The 21,401-nt window shown below is 40.9% G+C and overlaps 1 protein-coding gene across 1 annotated transcript; it reads left to right on the top strand.

Moving 5' to 3' along the window:
* Positions 1-13,598: 13,598 nt before the first annotated feature.
* Positions 13,599-17,750, top strand: LOC115128910 (acyl-CoA-binding protein-like). Its single transcript, XM_029659055.2, has 4 exons — positions 13,599-13,709; positions 16,713-16,830; positions 16,931-16,993; positions 17,211-17,750. Exons 1-4 carry the CDS (start codon positions 13,647-13,649, stop codon positions 17,282-17,284), a joined length of 318 nt encoding a protein of 105 aa, XP_029514915.1. The 5' UTR covers positions 13,599-13,646; the 3' UTR covers positions 17,285-17,750.
* Positions 17,751-21,401: the final 3,651 nt, after the last annotated feature.

The following is a 21,401-nucleotide window of genomic DNA, read 5'->3' as shown; positions in this document are numbered from 1 at the left end:
TAGAAGTTTTCAGAAAACATCTTATCTGCTCACCATGCAGTTACTATTGGGCAAAAAATAACCCAAAACAAGCTGTAAATGCATCCAATGAGTTTGTAGAGTCACAAGCTTGATGTAGTCATTGCGTATAAGGAATATGGGACCGAATACCAAACTTTTGACTGCTTTAATACGTAGTATTTATCCAAATACTTATGGCTTCATCACATGGCAAAACAGATATGTATGAACATATCCTTAAAAAAAGGTGCCATTCTGTACTGTTGCCTCATGAAACATTTGAGCTCAAATCCAAAATGCTGGAGTATAGAGCTACATTTGTCTATTTTAGCTTCACTGACCAAATACATATGGAAGGGGGGTGTATATCACATCTTGTGTGCTGAAGACACTTTCCCTTCAGATAATTGTTCATTTCCCAGGTTGACAGCAGCTATGTGTTTTGTGACCATGATGATGTAAGTTTCCTGTCTCCTTGCATAATGATGCTGTTGGGATTGGCGCTCCACACAGATTGTCTGTCTGGGAGCGACAGCAGCAACACACAGCTGAACAGAAAATCCACAGACTGTGCTGTCTAGATCTCTAGCACCATTATAAGGCCGTGCAATGTCCAGGCAGAATCCAGGCACTTTAGGTTGGGAGCTCTTGTCAAGTGGTGGTCGACCAAAAAATTGTGACAGTCTTCTCCTTATCACTTTACCCAAGAGAAGCCTAGGGGGCTTGTCAAAGACTGAAGTTACAGGCTAAGATAATGCTATCATATCATACATCCTCAGGGATTTTGACACATTTTTTCTGTGTCTTTTCCTGTGTTGTTGGCTAGCTCCTCTGGACAACAGTGTCCTGACGAATGAGTACATTTTCTATGCCAGGCGAAATCGCACCTAATTAGCTCATCGATATCAAAATAAACGTCACTAGAAAACAGCTAAAACAAATGCAAATGCAGCTACCTAGCTGTTATTCTGGCTGCACTTTTTGACATGACTAAGTTAGCCGTAGTTGGCTAGCTAGCAAGCAAGGGATAAGAACGTTGCCAGCCAGTATGGCAATGGAATATTTAGAACGAACGACTGGGTCACATCCATAGAACAAAAAGACTGAACGACTGTCACAACTTCCGCCGAAGTCGGTCTCTGTCCTTGTTCGGGCGGCGTTCGACGTCACCGACCTTCTAGCCATCGCCGATCCACTTTTCATTTTCCATTTGTTTTGTCTTTGTTTTACACACCTGGTTTCAATTCCACAATTACATGTTCATTATTTAACCCTCTGTTTTCCCCATGGTTTCTGTGCGTGATTGTTTTATGTTTGTTTGGTCCGTTATTGTGGGCTCGGTATTACGACATGTTATTGGAATATTTGAGTAAAGTGACTTGTGTTACTCATCTTTGCTGTCCTGCGCCTGACTCCTCTGCACCAGCTACACTCAGACCACTACAACGACAGGGTCGCGTCTCTAGCAACCCTAGATTTGTGTCCTGACTATGGATGAAATAGTATGAATACATTAATCAAAATAACATTCTTTATGAAAATATGTCAATCTTTATTTGAATATGTTGGTAACCGTTGTATAAAAGTGATAATACCCTTAAATAAGTGAATATGTCCAAACACTTGTGATTTCTAAAATACTTATTTTCATTTCTAAAATGTTAAAACAGATATGTATGAAAATACCCTCAAATAAAAGCTGACATTCTGTACTGTTGCTTAATATGAAACATTCTATCTCAAATAAAAAAATCCTGGATTATAGAGCCAAATTAAAAATGTTAGCGTCAGTATCCAAATACATATGGATATATAAATATAATAATAATAAATACTTATTTTCCACCATAATTTGCAAATAAATTAATTAAAAATCCTACAATGTGATTTTCTGGATTTTTTTCCCTCATTTTGTCTGTCATAGTTGAAGTGTAGCTATGATGAAAATTACAGGCCTCTCTCATCTTTTTAAGTGGGAGAACTTGCACAATTGGTGGCTGACTAAATACTTTTTTGCCCCACTGTATATCTGTGATACTTTTTGTGATTCGTTGTCATGTGAGTAATACAGTACCTTTCTGTGTGTAAACTAGACTAAGAAAAGCCAGTGGTCCCTCCTGTGGTAAGAGACCTTTCTTTTTTGGCAGGGAAACTTTTATTTTTATAGTTATTTTGTTGCATTATTTGAACTTCAAATGTATATATATAGGAGAAATTTGTAAGGGAAAATATTTTTGGGGGTTATTTTCAAAAGAGTTTCAATAATATTAATTTCCATGTCCTCTCTATGCCTGGATATGCCCTTGTCGAGAGGATCTACATTTCAAACTGTCCAAAAAAGCTATGGATATTTATATTATGTAGTTTCTTGCAATAGCCCTCTGTGACTTTAAAGAATATTTCTCTCAAATCTTTGATTCCTAAAAGATGTGTCCAGAGATTTGATCAAAGGTTAGATTAGTTTAAAATCCTAAATTGGATCAGGAATGAGCAGGGTCTGCAATACCTTAAGGACCCCGTATTCATGTCCTCATTACATGTAGTGTAACGAGACCACTGATGCAGTATCGGTGCATGGGTCATTCCCTGGGGAAGCCACAAACAAAGGGCCATATTTCGACCTGTGTTGTGATAATGATGTTGTTTGCTTTATAACCTGTTAGTTCATACGCCTTGCCACCTTGATATATAGGCCTAAGGCAGAGACAATGAGAAGACACGGTGGCAGAATACATTCAACCACACCTGTGTTTCATCACAAGTCCACAAAGCATATTGCATGTAACAAACATGACCTACAGCATGGTCAAGCGAGTTAATGTTTCCGACATATTCGGAACAAGTTGCAAAGAAAACAGAAGCTGCCTCCATTATTCCAGGACCATTTCAACATAATCAAATCATATACAATGCCTTCAGAAAGTATTCACACCCCTTGACTCATTCCACATTTTTTGGTGTTACAGCCTGAATTCAATGTTTTATTTTGTTTGTTTTATTGACACATTTACTTACAATACCCCTTAATGACAAAGTGAAAACATGTTTTTAGAAATGTGTGCAAATTTATTGAAAATTAAATACAGAAATATCTCATTTACATAAGTATTCACACCCCTGAGTTGATACATGTTAGAGTCACCTTGGGCAGTAATTACAGCTGTGAGTCTTTCTGGGTAAGAGCTTTGCACATCTGGATTGTAAAATATTTGCACATTCTTTTTTAAATTCCTCAAGCTCTGTTAAGTTGGTTATTGATCATTGCTTTGACAGCCATTTTCAAGTCTTGTAATTGATTTTCAAGCCAATTTAAATCAAAACTGTAACTAGGCCACTCAGGAACATTCAATGTCATCTTGGTAAGCAACTCCTGCTGAAAGGTGAATTTGTCTCCCAGTGTGTTGGAAACCAGGTTTTCCTCTAGGATTTTGCTTGTGCTTAGCGCTATTCTGCTTCTTTTCACCCTAAAAACTCCCAGGTCCTTGCCGATGACAAGCAACATGATGCAGCCGCCACCATCCTTGAAAATATGAAGAGTGGTTAGGTGTTGTGTTGTATTTGCCCCAAGCATACAGTGCCTTCAGAAAGTAGTCAGACTTTTTCCAAATGTTATGTTACAGCCATGTTCTTTTTTCTTTACGTCAATCTACACCCCATGATGACAAAGCAAAAAGAGGTTTTTAGAAATGTTTGCTAATATATACAAAAAAACTGCAATTTCACATTTCCGTAAGTATTCAAGCTTTGATGAAGCACTGTTTGCAGGGATTACAGCCTCCAGTCTTTCTTGGTATGACAAGATTGTCACACCTGTATTCGGGGAGTTTCTCCCATTCTTCGCTCTGGAGCAGGTTTTCATCAAGGACGTCTCTGTTGATCTTTCCCTCGATCCTGAATAGTCTCCCAGTCCCTGAAAACATCTTCCATTTAAGAATGATGGAGGCCACTGTGTTCTTGGGAACCTTCAATGCTGCAGACCTTTTTGGTGCACTTCCCTAGATCTGTGCCTCGACACAATCCTGTCTCAGAGCTCTAGACAATTAATTTGATCTTTTTATTTATTTATTTAACTAGGCAAGTCAGTTAAGAACAAATTCTTATTTACAATGACAGCCTACCGGGAAAACAGTGTGTTAACTGCCTTGTTCAGGGGTAGAACGACAGATTTTTACCTTGTCAGCTCGGGGATTTGATCCAGCAACCTTTCGGTTACTGGCCCAACACTCTATCCACTAGGCTACCTGCCGACCTCATTGCTTGTTTTTTTGCTGTGACATACACTGTCAACTGTGGAACCTTTTATAGACAGTTGAGTGCATTTCCAAATTATGTCCAATCAATTTAATTTACCACAGGTGGACTCCAATCAAGTTGTAGAAATATCTCAAGGATGCACCTGAGATCAACATCGAGTCTCATAGGAAAGGGTCTGAATACTTATGGAAATATATATCTTTTTTAATTTCACCACGCTCACTGTTCATTAACTCTTGGAAGTGCTTGCACAAAGGATAGTAACATCTCATCCTGTGTTCTTGGAATCTAGAATAATAAAGAGTCAAGGGGTCTGAATACTTTCCGAAGGCACTGTATCGGAGTAATCTAATATTAGAATCTAAAAAAAAAACAAGACCTTTAATTAACCAATTGAACAATAATTGTAAGTTAGTTGAATTTTAAGAAAACATGTAATATATTAGGAGCTTGTTCCTTACATTGGTGTGATAGCTAATACTTTGGACTTTCAAAATATTTATTTCAAATTGTGTTAATATTAGGTCAAATATTTAAGGAACAAAAGTTGATTGTCCAATCTTTCAAGAATCCCTGGGTTCTAAAACAGCAACATTTTCTCTCAGCCTCATGGCAAAATACAAACATAGCTTTATATCCTCTCGCAGCACAGACCAAGGGCCTGAGACGTGAAGTAGGCTCACTAGAGAAGGGTTTCTCAAACTCAGTCCTGGGTCACCCCCTGGGTGCACTTTTTTTTTTGCCCTAGCACTACACAACTGATTCAAATAATCAAAGCTTGGTGATGAGTTAGTTATTTGAATCAGCTGTGTGGTGCTAGGGCAATAACCAAAACGTGCACCATGGGGCACTAGAGAAGTAGGCAAAACTAGAGACGCAGATGAGTGTGTTCGCGAGATGCCGGACAAAAGGCCATTTTAAAAACGTCCCATGACTCCTGCTGTGTCTACAGACATCCCCCAAACAAACAAAAACTGTCTCTCTGAGAATGAGTGCACAACTGGTAGTCGCTTACTGATATGTCAGTCAGGTGGCTAGCTGCCGGCAGAGACTTCTATTGCAGTAACGTTGAAGGGCTCTGGCTAGTATTCCTTATCCAAGAAGGATGAAGTAAGAAGCTAACGTTAAACGGATTCTACCTCAGCTGGAGCAAACAATAGGCTACCAAGTTCTAATGATAACTTTGCCATCAAAGAGTAGGCTACTGAGACAGACAGTGATGTGGCGCTCCGTGGTGAGAGGGGAATACCTGTCACTATGCAAAATACACAGGTAGGCTATGATACAGTTTGTTAACACCCTCTGCTCTAAAATTCACTCAGCGTACAATACATCATTCAAAACAACATTGTAGGCTACTTCGAAACAACACTGTATAACTCAAGATCTAAATGCATATCCCCCATGAAACTGATTGAGATCAAATGGTTGGTATGCAGATGTTGCATGGACGTTTCACTTGTAAATCCTGAAGAATTATCATTCAATATAGACAGTGAGAAATGTGAAGGGAAAGAGACCACAAGAATGTGAGCATAACGGTAAAGAAACACATGTGCAGAATCGAAAGGATCCCCTTCCATCTTCCATCCATGTGTATCCTCCATGTCAGATCTGAATCACCTCTCCCATGGTGAATGAAGGCCAGTAAACACCCGTCACCACCAGGTGGGTTGGGGGTTGACTTTAAAAGGAGCTCATAATCCTCTTTCCCAAAGATGGCCAATTCTGTTTAATTTGCAACAACAAAAAAACAGGCATAAAACAGGGCCATCCGTTTTGACAACATTTCATTACCAGGATGTTGACTGAATGTACAGTTACTACTCATAAATAACATAGCACACACTTTGGTCAACAAGTGTACTGTATGTGCACAAAAGAAGATGACTATGCCAGGTCAAGAATGAGCTTGTCATCGTCCTCCAAACTCATCACCAACTTGTTCATCTGCAAACAGGAAATCAATATTTTTGATTGGATTTATAAAATACAATTATCTAGAAGAAACAAATGGTCCAGATTTAACAGGGTTATTGTGTATATGAATTATGTACGATGTCAAAAAGAGAAGGATACCTTTGCTCCGTGTGCCTGGTGGATGATCTTCATCATGTCTTCAAATGATATATTATGTAGAATTTAAGACATCAAATCAATGTACTGCATTTATCAAGAACGCATGCCAATGGGTGCAACAACGTTTAGTGAAGGATAATTTGGAAGTGTGCTGGCATCTTTCCCAGACCATAATCGCCTCCTAAACCCTACCATCAATAACAAGGACCATAGGGGCCATGCCAATGGTAGGGGACTAATTGGAAGTTGGCAGAAGCCACTAAAATACAACCATAACATACCATAGACAAACTTCTTGAAGGGGGTGGTAGGCCGGCTCAAGTGAATTTTTCACAAACTGGATAAATTCCAGCCTCGCTGGGCATAGCTACAGTATCTAAAGTGTCGTTCCATGTCATTTCAACAAGCCATGACACCCACCATCTCAGATAGTTCTCTAATCTTGTCTGTAGTTAGAAACAGATCAAATTAGTATTCCTGAAACATTATTTTGTTGAAATATAATTCAGGTGGGAGACTCCGGCAGCAGCGCCGGACAGACAGGACCACCTGCAGGGAGGAGACAGAGAGACAGCCTGGTGCGTGGGGCTGCCACAGGAACCACCAGGCTGGGGAGACCTTCAGGAGGCTTGGTGTTAGGAGGAGGCACCTGAAGGACCGGGCTGTGGGGGAGCACTGGAGCTCTGGTGCGCAACCTTTGCACCACTTCCCCAGGCTGGACAACTACTCTAGCCCGGACCCTCCAGAGTGCAGGCACAGGTTGAACCGGGCTGTGGGTAAGCACGGGAGATCTGGTGCTTACTACACGCACCTCTCCCTTAGGCTCCACTCCCACATTTGCCCCGCACGAGCGCAGGCAGAGGACGCACTGCACCCTCCCAGCGCCCCGGAGACACAGTACGCAGAGCCGGCGCAGGATACCCTGGACCAAAACTGCGCACCGGCGACCAGACACGCTGAGCAGGCACCATACGCCCTGGCTCGATGCCCACACTCGCATGGCACTTTCGGGGGGCTGCCCTATAGCGCACCGGGCTATGGGCACGTACTGGCGACACCGTGCGCTTAACCGCATAACACGGTGCCTGACCAGTAACCTGCATAACACGGTGCCTGACCACCACCTCGTCTGCCCCCCTCTCTCTCGTACCTGTATCACTGCCGTGCTGACTCCTCATATCGCCGCCGCTCAGCTTTCGCTGCCTCCAGCTCTGCTTTGGGGCGGCGATATTCCCCAGCCTGTGCCCAGGGTCCCTCTCCGTTCAGTATCTCCTCCCATGTCCAGGAGTCCTGTGATGCTGGCCGCTGTTGTTGCTGCTGCTGTCGTCGCTGTCTTTTACCACGCCGCTTGGTCCTTGGTTGGTGGGTGATTCTGTCAGGGATTTCCTCCTCTTCTTCCGAAGAGGAGAGGCGAGAAGGATCAGAGGACCAATATGCGGCGTGGTATGTGTTCATGTTGAATGTTTAATTAAAGAAAGAACTTAACACTGCAACACTATACAAACAAAATAACAAAAACAATAAACCAATGACGACCGTGAAGCTACAAATGAGACCTGTGCTGAACACAAGCCACTAACATAGACAATCACCCACAAACAAACAGTGCAACCCAGGCTACCTAAGTATGATTCTCAATCAGAGACAACTAATGACACCTGCCTCTGATTGAGAACCATACTAGGCCGAAACATAGAAATCCCAAATCATAGAAAATCAAACAGACTGCCCACCCCAACTCACGCCCTGACCATACTAAATAAATACAAAACAAAGGAAATAAAGGTCAGAACGTGACAATTGCAATGTGGCAGCAGTGTGTAGGAGGGAGGTTCCTAGGTGTGAGAAGTGTGCAGAAGGGCACGAGACAAAGGTACAGTATGTGTAGCATTCGGGAAAGAAGCGGTATGTGTTAATTGTTGGAGTGCACATGGGGCTGAAGTTGTCTTATGCTGAGGCAGTGAAGAAAGTAGAGGAAGATGGGGCAAGGAGGAGGGATCCTGAGAGGAGTGATGTGAGTAGATCTACACCAGTACAGAGGGATAGGCCAACAAGTGATATAAATATTCAATATATTCATATTTTGTGGGTCAAAACCAATGCAGAAAGGGGGCAGAAAATGTCTACATTTGTGGACAAGATGCTGAGGGAGGTCTTAGAAATCGATAATGCTACACCTTTGGTCATGTAAAGGGCCCACAGAACGGCAAATGCAGCCCAGAGCAGGCCCGGAGTGAAAGACACAGAGGCCCAGCGCTATCATCGTGCGCATTCTCAACGAAACAGGGGATAATGCAGCTGTCGAGAACTATTCTACAGGGACAAGCGCATATCGATCTTCAATGACTATTCTGCAGAGCTGTTGAGGAAGAGAAAAGATTACGACGGGATCAAGAGTGAATTGGCAGCCAAAAACATCACATACTTGATGCCGAGTCCTACCTGCGCTCCATTGGGATTACAGCACTTTCCAGACCCGAGGACAGGGTCCGAAAAAATATGCCGACTATGTGGCAAATTGTTGGGTCCAGAAGGAGTGAGAGACAGAAGGACTCAAGGCACAAGAAGTATCCTAAATCTACTGCGGAACATTCTCCAATCCACATTGACTACTGAAGTGACCCCTTCTTAAGGAATTTAAATTTATTAGCCTACAGTTTGCCGGGATGATAAAGTAATTATTTAATCTGGAAAATAACAGAAATGCCTGCTTTCCTCATTCCCAATTTCTCTTTTAGTAGGATATAGAGCAAATATTATTTATTTTTATATGTTGTTTTATGGCAATTACATATAGGCCACCCAAATGTAGGATACTGAAAATATTTATCAAAAATTTGCTGATCCTTTACTGATTTAGACAATGCTTTTGGATTACATTTAATTTCCAGCATTTAACCCTTACTGTTTAGGACAGCCTGCTTTGGAATGAGAGACAGTAAATTTACCCGTTACCGATATGCTCGTATTTTTTTGCCGTTCTGTTTTCTTATAGCCTAATATTATTTGAATTGGAAAACATTTAATATGCCATGGGGCTATATATAAGCAATAAGGCACGAGGGGGTGTGGTATATGGCCAATATACCACAGCTAAGGACTGCTAATCACGACGCAACACAGTGCCTGGATACAGCCCTTAGCCATGGTATATTAGCAATATACCACAAACCCCTGAGGTGCCTTATTGCTATTATAAACTGGTTACCAATGTAATTAGAACAGTAAAAATAAATGTTTTGTCATACCCGTGGTATAGGGTCTGATATAGCACGGTTGTCAGCCAATCAGCATTCAGGACTCGAACCACCCAGTTTATAATTCATAGTTTATAACGGGGTGTAGGGAATGTCTCATCCAGGCAGGTTTATGGACTACACCCCTTTTTTGTTTCTTATATTTATTTATTTTTGAATGCAGGCTACTCTTTAAATGATAGGTCGCTGAAGTGAAATTGTCTAGTGATAAATAATTGGTCCGATATACTATAATATAGGCAGAAATATCACTTAGTTTCCACAATTGCCCCACTACTGGGTATTTTGAGGAACCCCCCTTGTTTAAATAACACCACCAAGATCTGCCACCAAGGAATGTGGCAGTCATGTGTTCTACTTTTAATTTATTTCACTGTTCCGGATCCCTTCGTTCTAGTGGAGACACTTATTTTTGTGTTAATGATGTTTCTGTGTGGGTTTTGTATTGAAATGAAAAACAAAGAAGCATTTCTGTCTGCAGTTATGGGTACGAGGAAAAGGTCAATTGAAATCAAGGTCTGTAGTGTTTTATATTGACACTTTATACTCATAATGAAATCACTTAACATTATGATTTATAAAGTGAAGGGCTTAAACGGAGAAAAAAAATATTGACAGCGAAAACAAATGGATTGTAATATTGCCCTCCTCCAAGATACCTACTTATCAGACAAGGAGCACAAAAAGCTTCAAAAGGAATGGGTAGGTCATTTTTTCTCCTCCTCAAAAAATAAATGGTGTTTGTATACTGGTTAATACGAGGTTGTCTTTTCCATTGAAAAATAAGGTAACTGATTCAGAGGGTCAGTTTGTTATACATTTGACTTTTGCTAATTGTTATGCACCAAATGATGATTCCCCACAATTGATTAGTAGATGTTTCTTAGAGATTGCTAAGCATTCAAATACACATTGTGTGTTGGAAGTGACTTTAATTGCAAAAAAAAGATTTGTCCATTATCTCCACATTTGGACAAGTCACGACCAGATGGTCCCATATTAAAAATGTCTAGAGCAGTTCAATTTCACTGTGAAGAACAGGGGTTTATTGATATTTGGAGAAAGTTCAAACCAACAACAAAATATTATACTTTCTTTTCAAATCCTCATGGAACTTACTCTAGGACATACTTTCTTATCACTCAGACCTTAAGCTCATCAGGTAGAAAACTATATTATTAATAACATCACCATCTCAGATCATAGTCCGGTATCCCTAAAACTAAAGTTAAAAGACAAACCAGATAAACTTATTGCACTGCAACTTAAAAACCTTTTCGTTACAACAAGGAAATTGTCTGTTATTTTCCCTTAGTATAGAACCTCTGGCGGAATCTATTCGAAGTGCCATAAACATTAATGGGCTGCAGGTGGGGCCAAATGAACACAAGATATCTCTGTATGCCGACGATGTCATCATGTACATAAGAGGCTGAGACAACGATTCCAAAAATATTCAAATTAATAGGTGAATATGTATAAAATTAATGTTGGAAAAACTATTGCAATGATGACATTTGGTGCCGGTCGAGATGGCTGCCGTTTTACGGGATCCTAACCATCTGTGCTATATTTTTTAAAACATTTTTACATTGTTTGTAACTCTTTTATTTAAAACTTATTTTGTACATAATGTTGCTGCTACTGCAACTTATGACCAAAAATACATTCTCTGCTGCCAATGACAGGAACGAATTGCAAAAATCAAAAGTTGCAAAAGTTGGAGACTTACATCTCCCTCACTAACTTTAAACATCAGCTATCTGAGCAGCTTACCGATCGCTGCAGCTGTACACAGCCAATCTGTAAATAGCCCATCCAACTACCTACCTCATCCCCATATTGCTTTTATTTACTTTTTTGCTCTTTTGCACACCAGTATTTCTACTTGCACTTCATCATCTGCACACCTATCACTCCAGTGTTAATTTGCTAAATTGTAATTACTTCGCTACTATTGTCCTATTTATTGCCTTACCTCCTTGATATTTGCACACACTGTATATAGATTTCTATTGTGTTATTGACTATTCGTTTGTTTATCCCATGTGTAACAATTGTGTTGTTTTTTGTCGCACTGCTTTGCTTTAACTTGGCCAAGTCACAGATGTAAATGAGAACTTGTTCTCAACTGGCCTACCTGGTTAAATAATGGTGGAAAAAAAATAAAATGAGATTTTACTGCAAAAGAGTTACAGGGGGTGTTGAATGGTAGTGTCCTGTCCTCCCAGGGCGTTGGCCTGGTGTAGGATCAGATAGGGTTCAAATAGGGGAATGGGGTAGTGCCTTTTTTATGAGTGTAGGGGGTTAGTTGGCAGGGTAAATGTTTTCCTTTTACACGTGTATCAAAGTATAATGGATGTATTTATACTCCAGTCCTGTTGGTGGCACTAATGCACATTGGATGACAACTTCTGTTAAACCCCACCAAATAAGAACACAGCACCAAAGCCAACGGATGCTGGTCCAGCAGGATTAATTAATGAGTGAATATAACAGCCAATCAAAACACTGCTGCTTAAGTAATACTGTGAAACAATTATTCCTCTACTATTGCAAATATATTATGGAAATTTTCTGAAATTACAATGCAAAAATTATTTTAAAATCCGATGAGAGATATCATAAGGCTACCCTCACACAGCCGATTTGGAATTACATGATCCATTGCGAACGTGCATAAAGATGTTGGAATTCAGATATGACATAATTTTATCACTATACACTGGTCGTCACTAGTTACCACAGCCACAAAGTCATAAACCCCGCCCATTTCTACAAGTTATCTTCAAAATTTGATTTTAAACCTAACCTTAACCACACTGGTAAACGTATGCCTAACTCAAACCTTTCTATTAAAGACTAAAACCCTGCTGTTTGTATATATATTTTAAAATCTAGCCAATTTTACCTTTGTGGCTCTGGTAATTAGGGAAAACCCTATCCGCTGAATGTTTTAACTACAGCGCGAGACATGGTTCAATGCCCCCCAATAAATCAGCACAATCTACTTTTTCGTTTTTTCTAATTGCTGGCACCTTGAAGCTAAAATTGGCGCAATGTGTATAGTGTGATTTTGAACATACAAAAAAGGTAACAAGAGAGCAATGTACAATAAGGCGAATTTAGCAAAAAAAATGAATTTGTTGTAAGTCTATGTGGGCCGCATCTTCATGCACCTCCCCTATTGATGTTTACTGATCATGACAATCATGCCGTTTCTTGTATTAACTTTAATCTAAATGTGCGCAATTGTTTTGCATGGAATATTCGGAAATGTGGTTCTGACCATGCTCTTCAAGTGGTGATGATATTACAACAAAAAAGTTAATTTATTTAACAATCACTTACAACAGCAGGCAGTGGTCAGTGGTTTTAGCGGAGCTGGTGATCGATCTCCTTGCCGGGAAAGCAGGCAAATCGAACGTTCTTCACCTAATTGTGACGTTTTAATGATAACGACCTATTGGAGAAGACTGTGTTGTCTTTAGTAGAGATACATATTTAATTGTTGCAGACACACATCCCCATGACCCCGTGCCCTACTTTAGTGGGACCACTACTCGTGCAAATGAATTGAGGGATTTGATTGGTTACCTTTACTCACCCGAACTAACCGAGATGTTGCGTGAATGTCATTCGTTAAATCTACCAATGGAATTGAGGGGCGGTATCGCCTCGCACAGTAGCGAAACGCTTGGAGGAACAGATCACTGTGTCGTGAGTAAACATTAGCAACGATAGTCGGCGGTTTGCCTTCAAAATAAAAGTCCCCAATTGATATACCGATACCAACACCGATGCAAACCGATAACGCTAAACAAGGTTGGAATGTTATATACATTCAACAAAATACAATAAGTAGTTAATTTGACACAATCGCACTGTGAATGTATAGACTTCAGAACGTTGGGCACGTTATCCGTTTGCATGTTTCAATGGGTGACTTTTATTTTAAAGGCGAACCGCCGATTCCACTACTGTTGCTCACACTATTGCTCACGATACACACATTAGGAACGGTCTACTCTCCTTTCCGTTAGTTCTGGGCTGTGGATGCCAGCAGTGTTCTGTGACTGTACTAAGGGCCTTCAAAAGGAATTGAAAACCATGTCTGAGGTTTGGATCGAATTTGTATTTTGTTTTACATTATATTGTGGCTAGTTACCATAACATGCATAGGTAGTTGTATTATTATTATTATTGTAGAGACCCGCACAGACAGCGGTTTGATTTCCTGGTCCAAGTGCAGTTTCACTAACATGTCGACTAGGCTTTGTCAGCTAACGGTAAATTAGCTTACTAGCTAGAACACAAGTAAAGAGCGTATCGTTTTTGCCAAACTGGAGTTGGCACTTGACCTGGCACCACTAATTATAGTAACTTAGTTACTAGTTATCCCCGTCGGTCTTGTGGCAATTTTGAATTAAACTTGATTAATGTTATTGCCTTTTAAAAAGGCGCAATGCCCTTGCTTCAACCCGATGAAACCACTATATCATTTGTTTGACAGCTCAATATCTAGCAAGCTAATGTCACTGGCAAACCAGAGTGCCAGAGGATTGCCTGGCTTTGGCACTTCTGTCACCCTGCTTGAAGGGTGAAGGGCTTTGACATAGCCCAAGGCACTGATTGTGTGTGGACTTCACACGCGCCTCTGTTGTAATATGATTGCTTGCGTAATATCCTGGTGAGAAGAAGCATGTGAAAGTAATTATATCTAACGTTGACTAAAGTCTAGCTTGTTCTTATAGGATGAAGGAAGACATTTTGCAGTTTTGCGCAGCTCTTATAATCATGGTCACTCGAAGGCAAGAAGGCTCGCGCCCGGAACGCAGGGTCATAAACTCCCATTTAATAAACCCATTATTGAACAACTTGCAGAAAACAAATGGCAAGCATCTGTGTTTCTGGTTAGAGGAATGAATGTATATATAAATTAGTCACGTTATATCTGTTTACATATACCTAAATATGTATAGGTCCAAGAGGCTTCTAAACAGCTTCTACCCCAAGCCATAAGACTCCAGAACATCTAATCAAATGGCTACCCAGGCTATTTGCATTGCGCCCCCCGCTACTGTTTTATCTATGCATACTCACTTTAATAAGTTTACCTACATGTACATATTACCTCAATTACCTCGACTAACCGGTGCCCCCGCACATTGACTTTGTACTGGTACTCCCTGTATATAACCGTGCTATTGTTATTTTACTGCTGCTCTTTAATTATATTCTTAACTGCATTGTTGGTTAATGGCTTGTAAAGTAAGTATTTGATTTTGATTTGAAAAATTATGCAGTTCTATCAAATTGAAGGTAAAAGCACTGTTGAAGTTTCTCACATTTATTTTACCGGTTTGTACTTTGTCCCTTCAGTTCATGCCCTCTGCCTCTCATCTGGGGGCATATTCATTACGCCTATTCTGTCGCAAAACATTTCTTAAAGCGGAGCTAACGAAACAGGGCGGAACCTAACTGAATTTGTCAAATAGAATCTCTCGTTCTACGTTGCTTGCTTCAATTTGGTTCTTAAAAACGGTAAATGTTTCCGTAATGAATATCCCCTTATAAAAGTTCACAGGTGAGTTGTAGCCAGGTGAGTTTGGCAACCTGATCTCTGTCCTCCTATTGAAGCGGAGACCAAAGCATATTGGATATTTGTTGTTTAGCTGAGTAGATTAGATTACATTGGTTTTGGCTGTGTCACATTTTTTTGTGTGTTGCCTCACGCATATTGCAACATTAAAACTCAAGACCTTGGCTGTTTATATATTTTTTTAGTTCAGATAATGTGTTTGTTTAGCCATTACCTTCAGGCCAGATTATTTTGTAGTTAGCTGCTAAACTCTCATACATAAGCACCATGCCGGGTTGTCTCCTTCCTTCTCTGCGTCGACCTAGACTCAAATGGGCATTATATTTGCATTGATACACAATGCTTTTGTATCTGGCAGGACTGTAAATGGTGGGCAATGCAAAGCCTTTTCCCTGGAACTATTTTGTGTATAACATTTACAATGTCTGAGTGAGCAGGTGCAAAGCTAATAGATGCACAACACCTTTTTGGAAATGTTTTTTTTTAATCGAACCCTTATCTAACTAGGCAAGTTAGTTGAGAACAAATTATTATTTACAATGACGGCCTGCCCCGGCCAAACCCTAACGACACTGGGCCAATTGAGCGCCGCCCTATGGGTCTCCCAATCACGGCCGGTTGTGATACAGCCTGGAATCATACCAGGGTGTGTACTGATGCCTCTAGCACTGAGAAGCAGTGCCTTAGACCGCTGCGCCATTCAGGAACCCCAAAACACTTAATGTGTTGTCTTTTAAAACCTGCCTTGGAGGCTGTACAGATAAGGGTTGGGTACTTTCCCCAGGTTATTACCTCTACTTGGACTCTGACCAGGGTGATTTGTAATCCAATCTTGCCTCTGGGTGGGTTGCAAAAGCAACATCCAGGCCATCTGACACCAAACATTTCAGTGACACTAATAATGGCTAAACTATAAGTGGAGGCAACAGACTGCTTATGTTCTTAGGCTATACAAAAGGAAAAGAAACCAGTGTTTGGTCTCTCTTCCCCCTTTGGCACAGTTGGCAGGGTGGCACATCCAGTGTGGCATTTTGTAGTGTTGCTCAAGCTCAGTCCACTCAGAGGACCATTGTACTGCTGGGGGGCCTGTTTTTTTTCTTTCTTGGCAGCATAGACCTCCTTTTCAGCAACAATGATTTGTTTCCATACTCAGAAACTGGCCTCAACCAGAACTACTATGTTCTGCCATTCTGGTCTCCAGTTGCTCACAATGGAATGTCATCTTGACTTTGTAGTTTTACTGTCTGTAGGCTAAGTCAAATAGACCTATATGAGATCAAGGTTCAATGTACGCCAGTGCTGACTCAATTGCTATCTGGTGATTATCTAGCTTAACCTTTTTCTGACATAGATCTGCTGTAAGGTTGCTGGCATTTTGCAATGAGATTGTACAGGAACCTTTCATGTCTAAAGCCATCATATCTCTCCAATTTCACTTGGAAGCAGCCATTTTCCGGTGTAGGCTTTTCTTTCTCTGTTTAAAGTCAGCTAATCACATATTTTGCTTCTATCCCACCCAGGCAGAATTTGATAAGGCTGCAGAGGAGGTGAAGCAGCTGAAGGCCAAACCAGCAGATGCAGAGATGCTCAGGGTTTATGCTCTGTTTAAACAGGCCAAAGTGGGCGATGTCAACACCGGTAAGCCAGCATCCAGTGCTTTGTGATACCCCTCAAGTGTAGATGGCTCATTGTATTGAGTATAAGTCTGTTGATTGTGGTTTTTACTTTGTTTCTGAAGCTCGTCCTGGGATGCTTGATTTCACTGGGAAAGCCAAGTGGGACGCCTGGGAGAAGGAGAAAGGTGTGTTTCCTGTGGCCCTGCCCACATTTAGATTGTAGAGGGCACGGTTCACCTTAAGTGATTTGTAATTCGCAGGGAATCACATTTAGACAGCTGTGGATCCCTTCAGCTCAATGCATTTACAGTCACAAGTGTACTGGTTGAGCCAGACAATCTTTGAACAGTAACCTGTTATCAGCATGTTTTATGAATGTGTTTTTCCTTGTGCCTCTTATAGGAAAGAACCAAGAGGAAGCCAGGAAGGAGTACATTGCCTTGGTAGAGGAGCTTAAAGGGAAGTACGGAGTCTAAGAACCTACTGACTGGGTTCGACCGCTGGCAGTGTAGAACCATGACCTCTGTGGTCAGCCCACACCTCGTCCCTGTGAGATGCCTTAAATTCCAGTAGTATGCCCTTTGCTACAAGACCTGGGGCAAATGCATATGTAAAATACTTTGTAATTCTAGAGGTGTGCTTGGTTTAGCGGAGTAGCTTGCGGGCTGATTTTAGTTGGCACTTTTTGGACTATTCAAATGGTACAAAACAAGAACTCAAGCCCACCTTATGTATTTTACATATGTGTTGGACCCAGGTATGTTTGCGACTGTATTGCCTGCGAACGCTGTATGCCTAGTGTGGACCACCTATGGTCAAGCTGAGAATACAGGGCTGACAAGCCGCTGCTACGGACCGAGTCAAGCCGTCCTCCACCAGCAATTTCCTAATGAACTGGTTGTACAGCCCAGGAACGCCATAAAGTCTACATTTGTTTTAACATTTCTGTTGTCATGCTTGGTTATTTCATGTGATGAGATCTTACTAACTTGTCTGATTCCGCACATTTAACTAAATGTGTATATTCAGTAATTATAAAACTAAAGTCAAGAAGAATACTTTATTGTCCCTTTACCACCCTGTTTTGTTGCACCATCTCCTTGGGACAAAGGTCTTGAGAAACACTCGTTTCTTGAATAATGCTTCCGACAGCTCCCCAATATCTTTATACTTCTTGTAGGAATGGTTAGCTTTTATCAGTTAACCAATACAGTACCATAATACCCATAAAACCTAGTGGTCAAACAAGGAAAATTATGCCAATTGTTTTTCCACCATTAGATTTTGCCCAGAGGGATTTTAGAAACACTTAATAAGGTCTGTTTCGTGTAGGCTTACCATGGCGTGACATTTTGATAACCGTGTATATCTCTCTAGGACAAAGTGACTTACAATATATTGGTATTTACCCCAAAAATGAAATGCTAATGTGGCTATCATAACTACAAATGCCATAATGATCTGGACGAGACTGCTGAATCGAGGTAAAGGTAAAAATGTCTGGATTAACTAATGTTAGCTAAACGTAGTAATAGTCTATATTTCTTTAAAATTGACAATTCTGAATGTCTTGTGTAAGTTTGAAATTGACACTACCTGTTATCTAAGGTGTCAGCTAGATATGACATGCAGGAATTTGTAATCTTGCATAATGTCTACTTTAATGCTAATGAGCATTTTCAAAATCAGTAAATAGAGCCAAATATATTGATAAGTCTCCTTGTCCTAGAGATTTCCATGGTTATCAAAACGTCACGCCAGGGTAAGCATAAACGAAACACAGCCCTTATTTTAAATGTTTCTCAAATTCGCTAGGTTTTATTGGTATTATGACACCTCCACTGTGGGGCTCAAACAGTGGTTCACAGGAGGCAAGTCGAACTTTGCACTGCTTTCTCACTGTTTGAGACAACGTTTCTACTCAGAGTGCGTTCATAAAATAATAGCGTGAGATTGGGAATCTACAATGGCCATATTCTTGCCGCAAAAATCTCCCATGCACTCATGGAAGGAACATTCTTCCTTCATGTCTCCTCCTGGCGATAGCAAAGTATCCCGTGACCGGACTTCTAATAACTGTAAAAAACGAAATAATTCAATTCTGGCTGAATAACTAGGGGAGGGGACTTCTGAGTTTATTCCAGGAGGAGACTTACATTGTTTTATGAACAATGTTTGTTAATCATACATTGCCAGTCAAAAGTTTGGACACACCTACTCATTCAATGGTTTCTTTATTTGTACTATTTTCCACATTGTAGAATAATAGTGAAGACAAACAATGAACACATATGGAATCATGTAGTAACCAAACAAGTGTTAAAACAAATAAATATTTTATTAACATTTCTTCAAAGTAACCACCCTTTTCTATGATGACAGCTTTGCACACTTGGTATTCTCAACTAGCTTTATGAGGTAGTCACTTAGAATTCATTTCAATTAACAGGTGTGCCTTGCTAAAAGTTACATTTTAGTGTTTTTTCTCCCTTAATGCATTTGAGTAAATCAGTTGTGTTGTGACAAGGTAGGAGTGGTATACAGAAGATAACACTATTTGGTAAAAGACCAAGTCCATATTATAGCAAGAACAGCTCAAATAAGCTAAGAGAAATGCCAGTCCATCATTGACTGACCTTAAAGTAATCTGGAAAATTTCAAAGACTTTGAAAGTTAAGTAGTCGCAAAAACCATCAAGCACTATGATGAAACTGGCTCTCATGAGGACCGCCACAGGAAGACCCCAAGTTACTTTTGCTGGAGAGGATAAGTTCATTAGAATCACCAGCCTCAGAAATTGCGGCCCAAATAAATGCTTCAGAGTTCAAGTAACAGACAACTCTCAACATCAACTGTTCAGAGGAGACTGCGGGAATCAGGCCTTCATGGTTGAGTTGCTGCAAAGAAACCACTACTAAAGGACACCAATAAGAAGAGACTTACTTGGGCCAAGAAACACAAGCAATGGACATTAGACCAGTGGAAATCTGTCCTTTGGTCTGAGGAGTCCAAATTTGAGATTTTTGTTTCGAACCGTTCTGTCTTTGTGAGACGCAGAGTAGGTGAACGGATGATCTCTGCATGTGTATTTCCCACCGTGAAGCTTTGAGAAGGGAGGGGGGTGCTTTGCTGGTGACAGTCTGATTTATTTAGAATTCAAGACACACAACCAGCATGGCTACCACAGCATTCTGCAGTAATACGCCATCAAAAAAAAAAAAAAAAATTGGGGGGAGATTTTTTAATACGCCATCCCATCTGGTTTACACTTAGTCCCACTATCATTTGTTTTTCAACATGACAATGACCCAACACACCTCCAGGCTGTCTAAGGGCTATTTGACCAAGAAGGAGAGTGATGGAGTTCTGCATCAGATGACCTAGCTTCCACAATCACCTGACCTTCACCCAATTAAGATGGTTTGGGATGAGTTGGACCGCAGGGTGAAGGAAAAGCAGCCAACAAGTGTTCAGCATAAGTAGGAACTCATTCAAGACTGTTGGAAAAGCATTACAGGTGAAGCTGGTTGAGAGAATGCCAAGTGTTCAAAGCTGTCATCAAGGCAAAGGGGGTCTACTTTGAAGAATCTAAAATATATTTTGATTTGTTTAATACATGATTCCATGTGTTATTTCATAGCTATGTTTTCACTATTATTCCACAATGTAGAAAACAGTAAAGATATAGAAAAACCCTTGAATGAGTAGGTGTGTCCGAACTTTTTACTGGTACTATACACCTAAACTAAACTGCCACTGTACTTTCGATATCCTAAAGACTCGTTTCACCTCCGCTTTTGCCTCTCGGGCAAGTGGAGACTGTTGCAGGGAATACAACACCATGACAACTATTCAGATCAAGTTAAATCAGATCAACTATTCAGATCAAGCCTCTTGGACCTAGACTTGGTGCTCCGGTGGCTGGAGTCTGACAATTTTTAGGGCCTTCCTCTGCCACCACCTGGTATAGAGGTCCTGGATGGCAGGAAGCTTGGCCCCGGTGATGTACTGGGACGGTCGGAGGCTGAGCAGTTGCCATACCAGGCAATGATGCAACCTGTCAGGATGCTCTCAATGGTGCAGCTGTAGAACCTTTTGAGGATCTGAGGACCCATGCCAAATCTTTTCAGTCTCCTGAGGGGAATAGGTTTTGTTGTGCCCTCTTCACAACTGTCTTGGTGTGCTTGGATCATGTTAGTTTGTTGGTGATGTGGACACCAAGGAACTTGAAGCTCTCAACCTGCTCCACCACAGCCCCATCGATGGGAATGGGGGCTTGCTTTGTCCTCTTTTTCCTGTAGTCCACAATCATCTCCTTTGTCTTGATCACTTTGAGCGAGAGGTTGTTGTCCTTGCAACACACGGTCCTCCCTATAGGCTGTCTCATCGTTGTCGTTGATCAGACCTACCACTGTTCTGTCATCGGCAAACTTAATAATGGTGTTGGAGTCGTGCCTGGCCGTGCAGTCATGGGTGAACAGGGAGTACAGGAGGGGATTGAGCACTCATCCCTGAAGGGCCCCTGTGTTGAGGATCAGCGTGGAATTGAGGAGAAAAAGGGGGTAAAATAAAAAAATCAATTAAAAATTCAAT

Source organism: Oncorhynchus nerka, linkage group LG1 (assembly GCF_034236695.1).
Source record: "Oncorhynchus nerka isolate Pitt River linkage group LG1, Oner_Uvic_2.0, whole genome shotgun sequence".
Taxonomy (NCBI): Eukaryota; Metazoa; Chordata; class Actinopteri; order Salmoniformes; family Salmonidae; genus Oncorhynchus; species Oncorhynchus nerka.
Note: the sequence above shows the minus strand (reverse complement) of the source record. Positions and strands in the feature narration are given on the sequence as shown.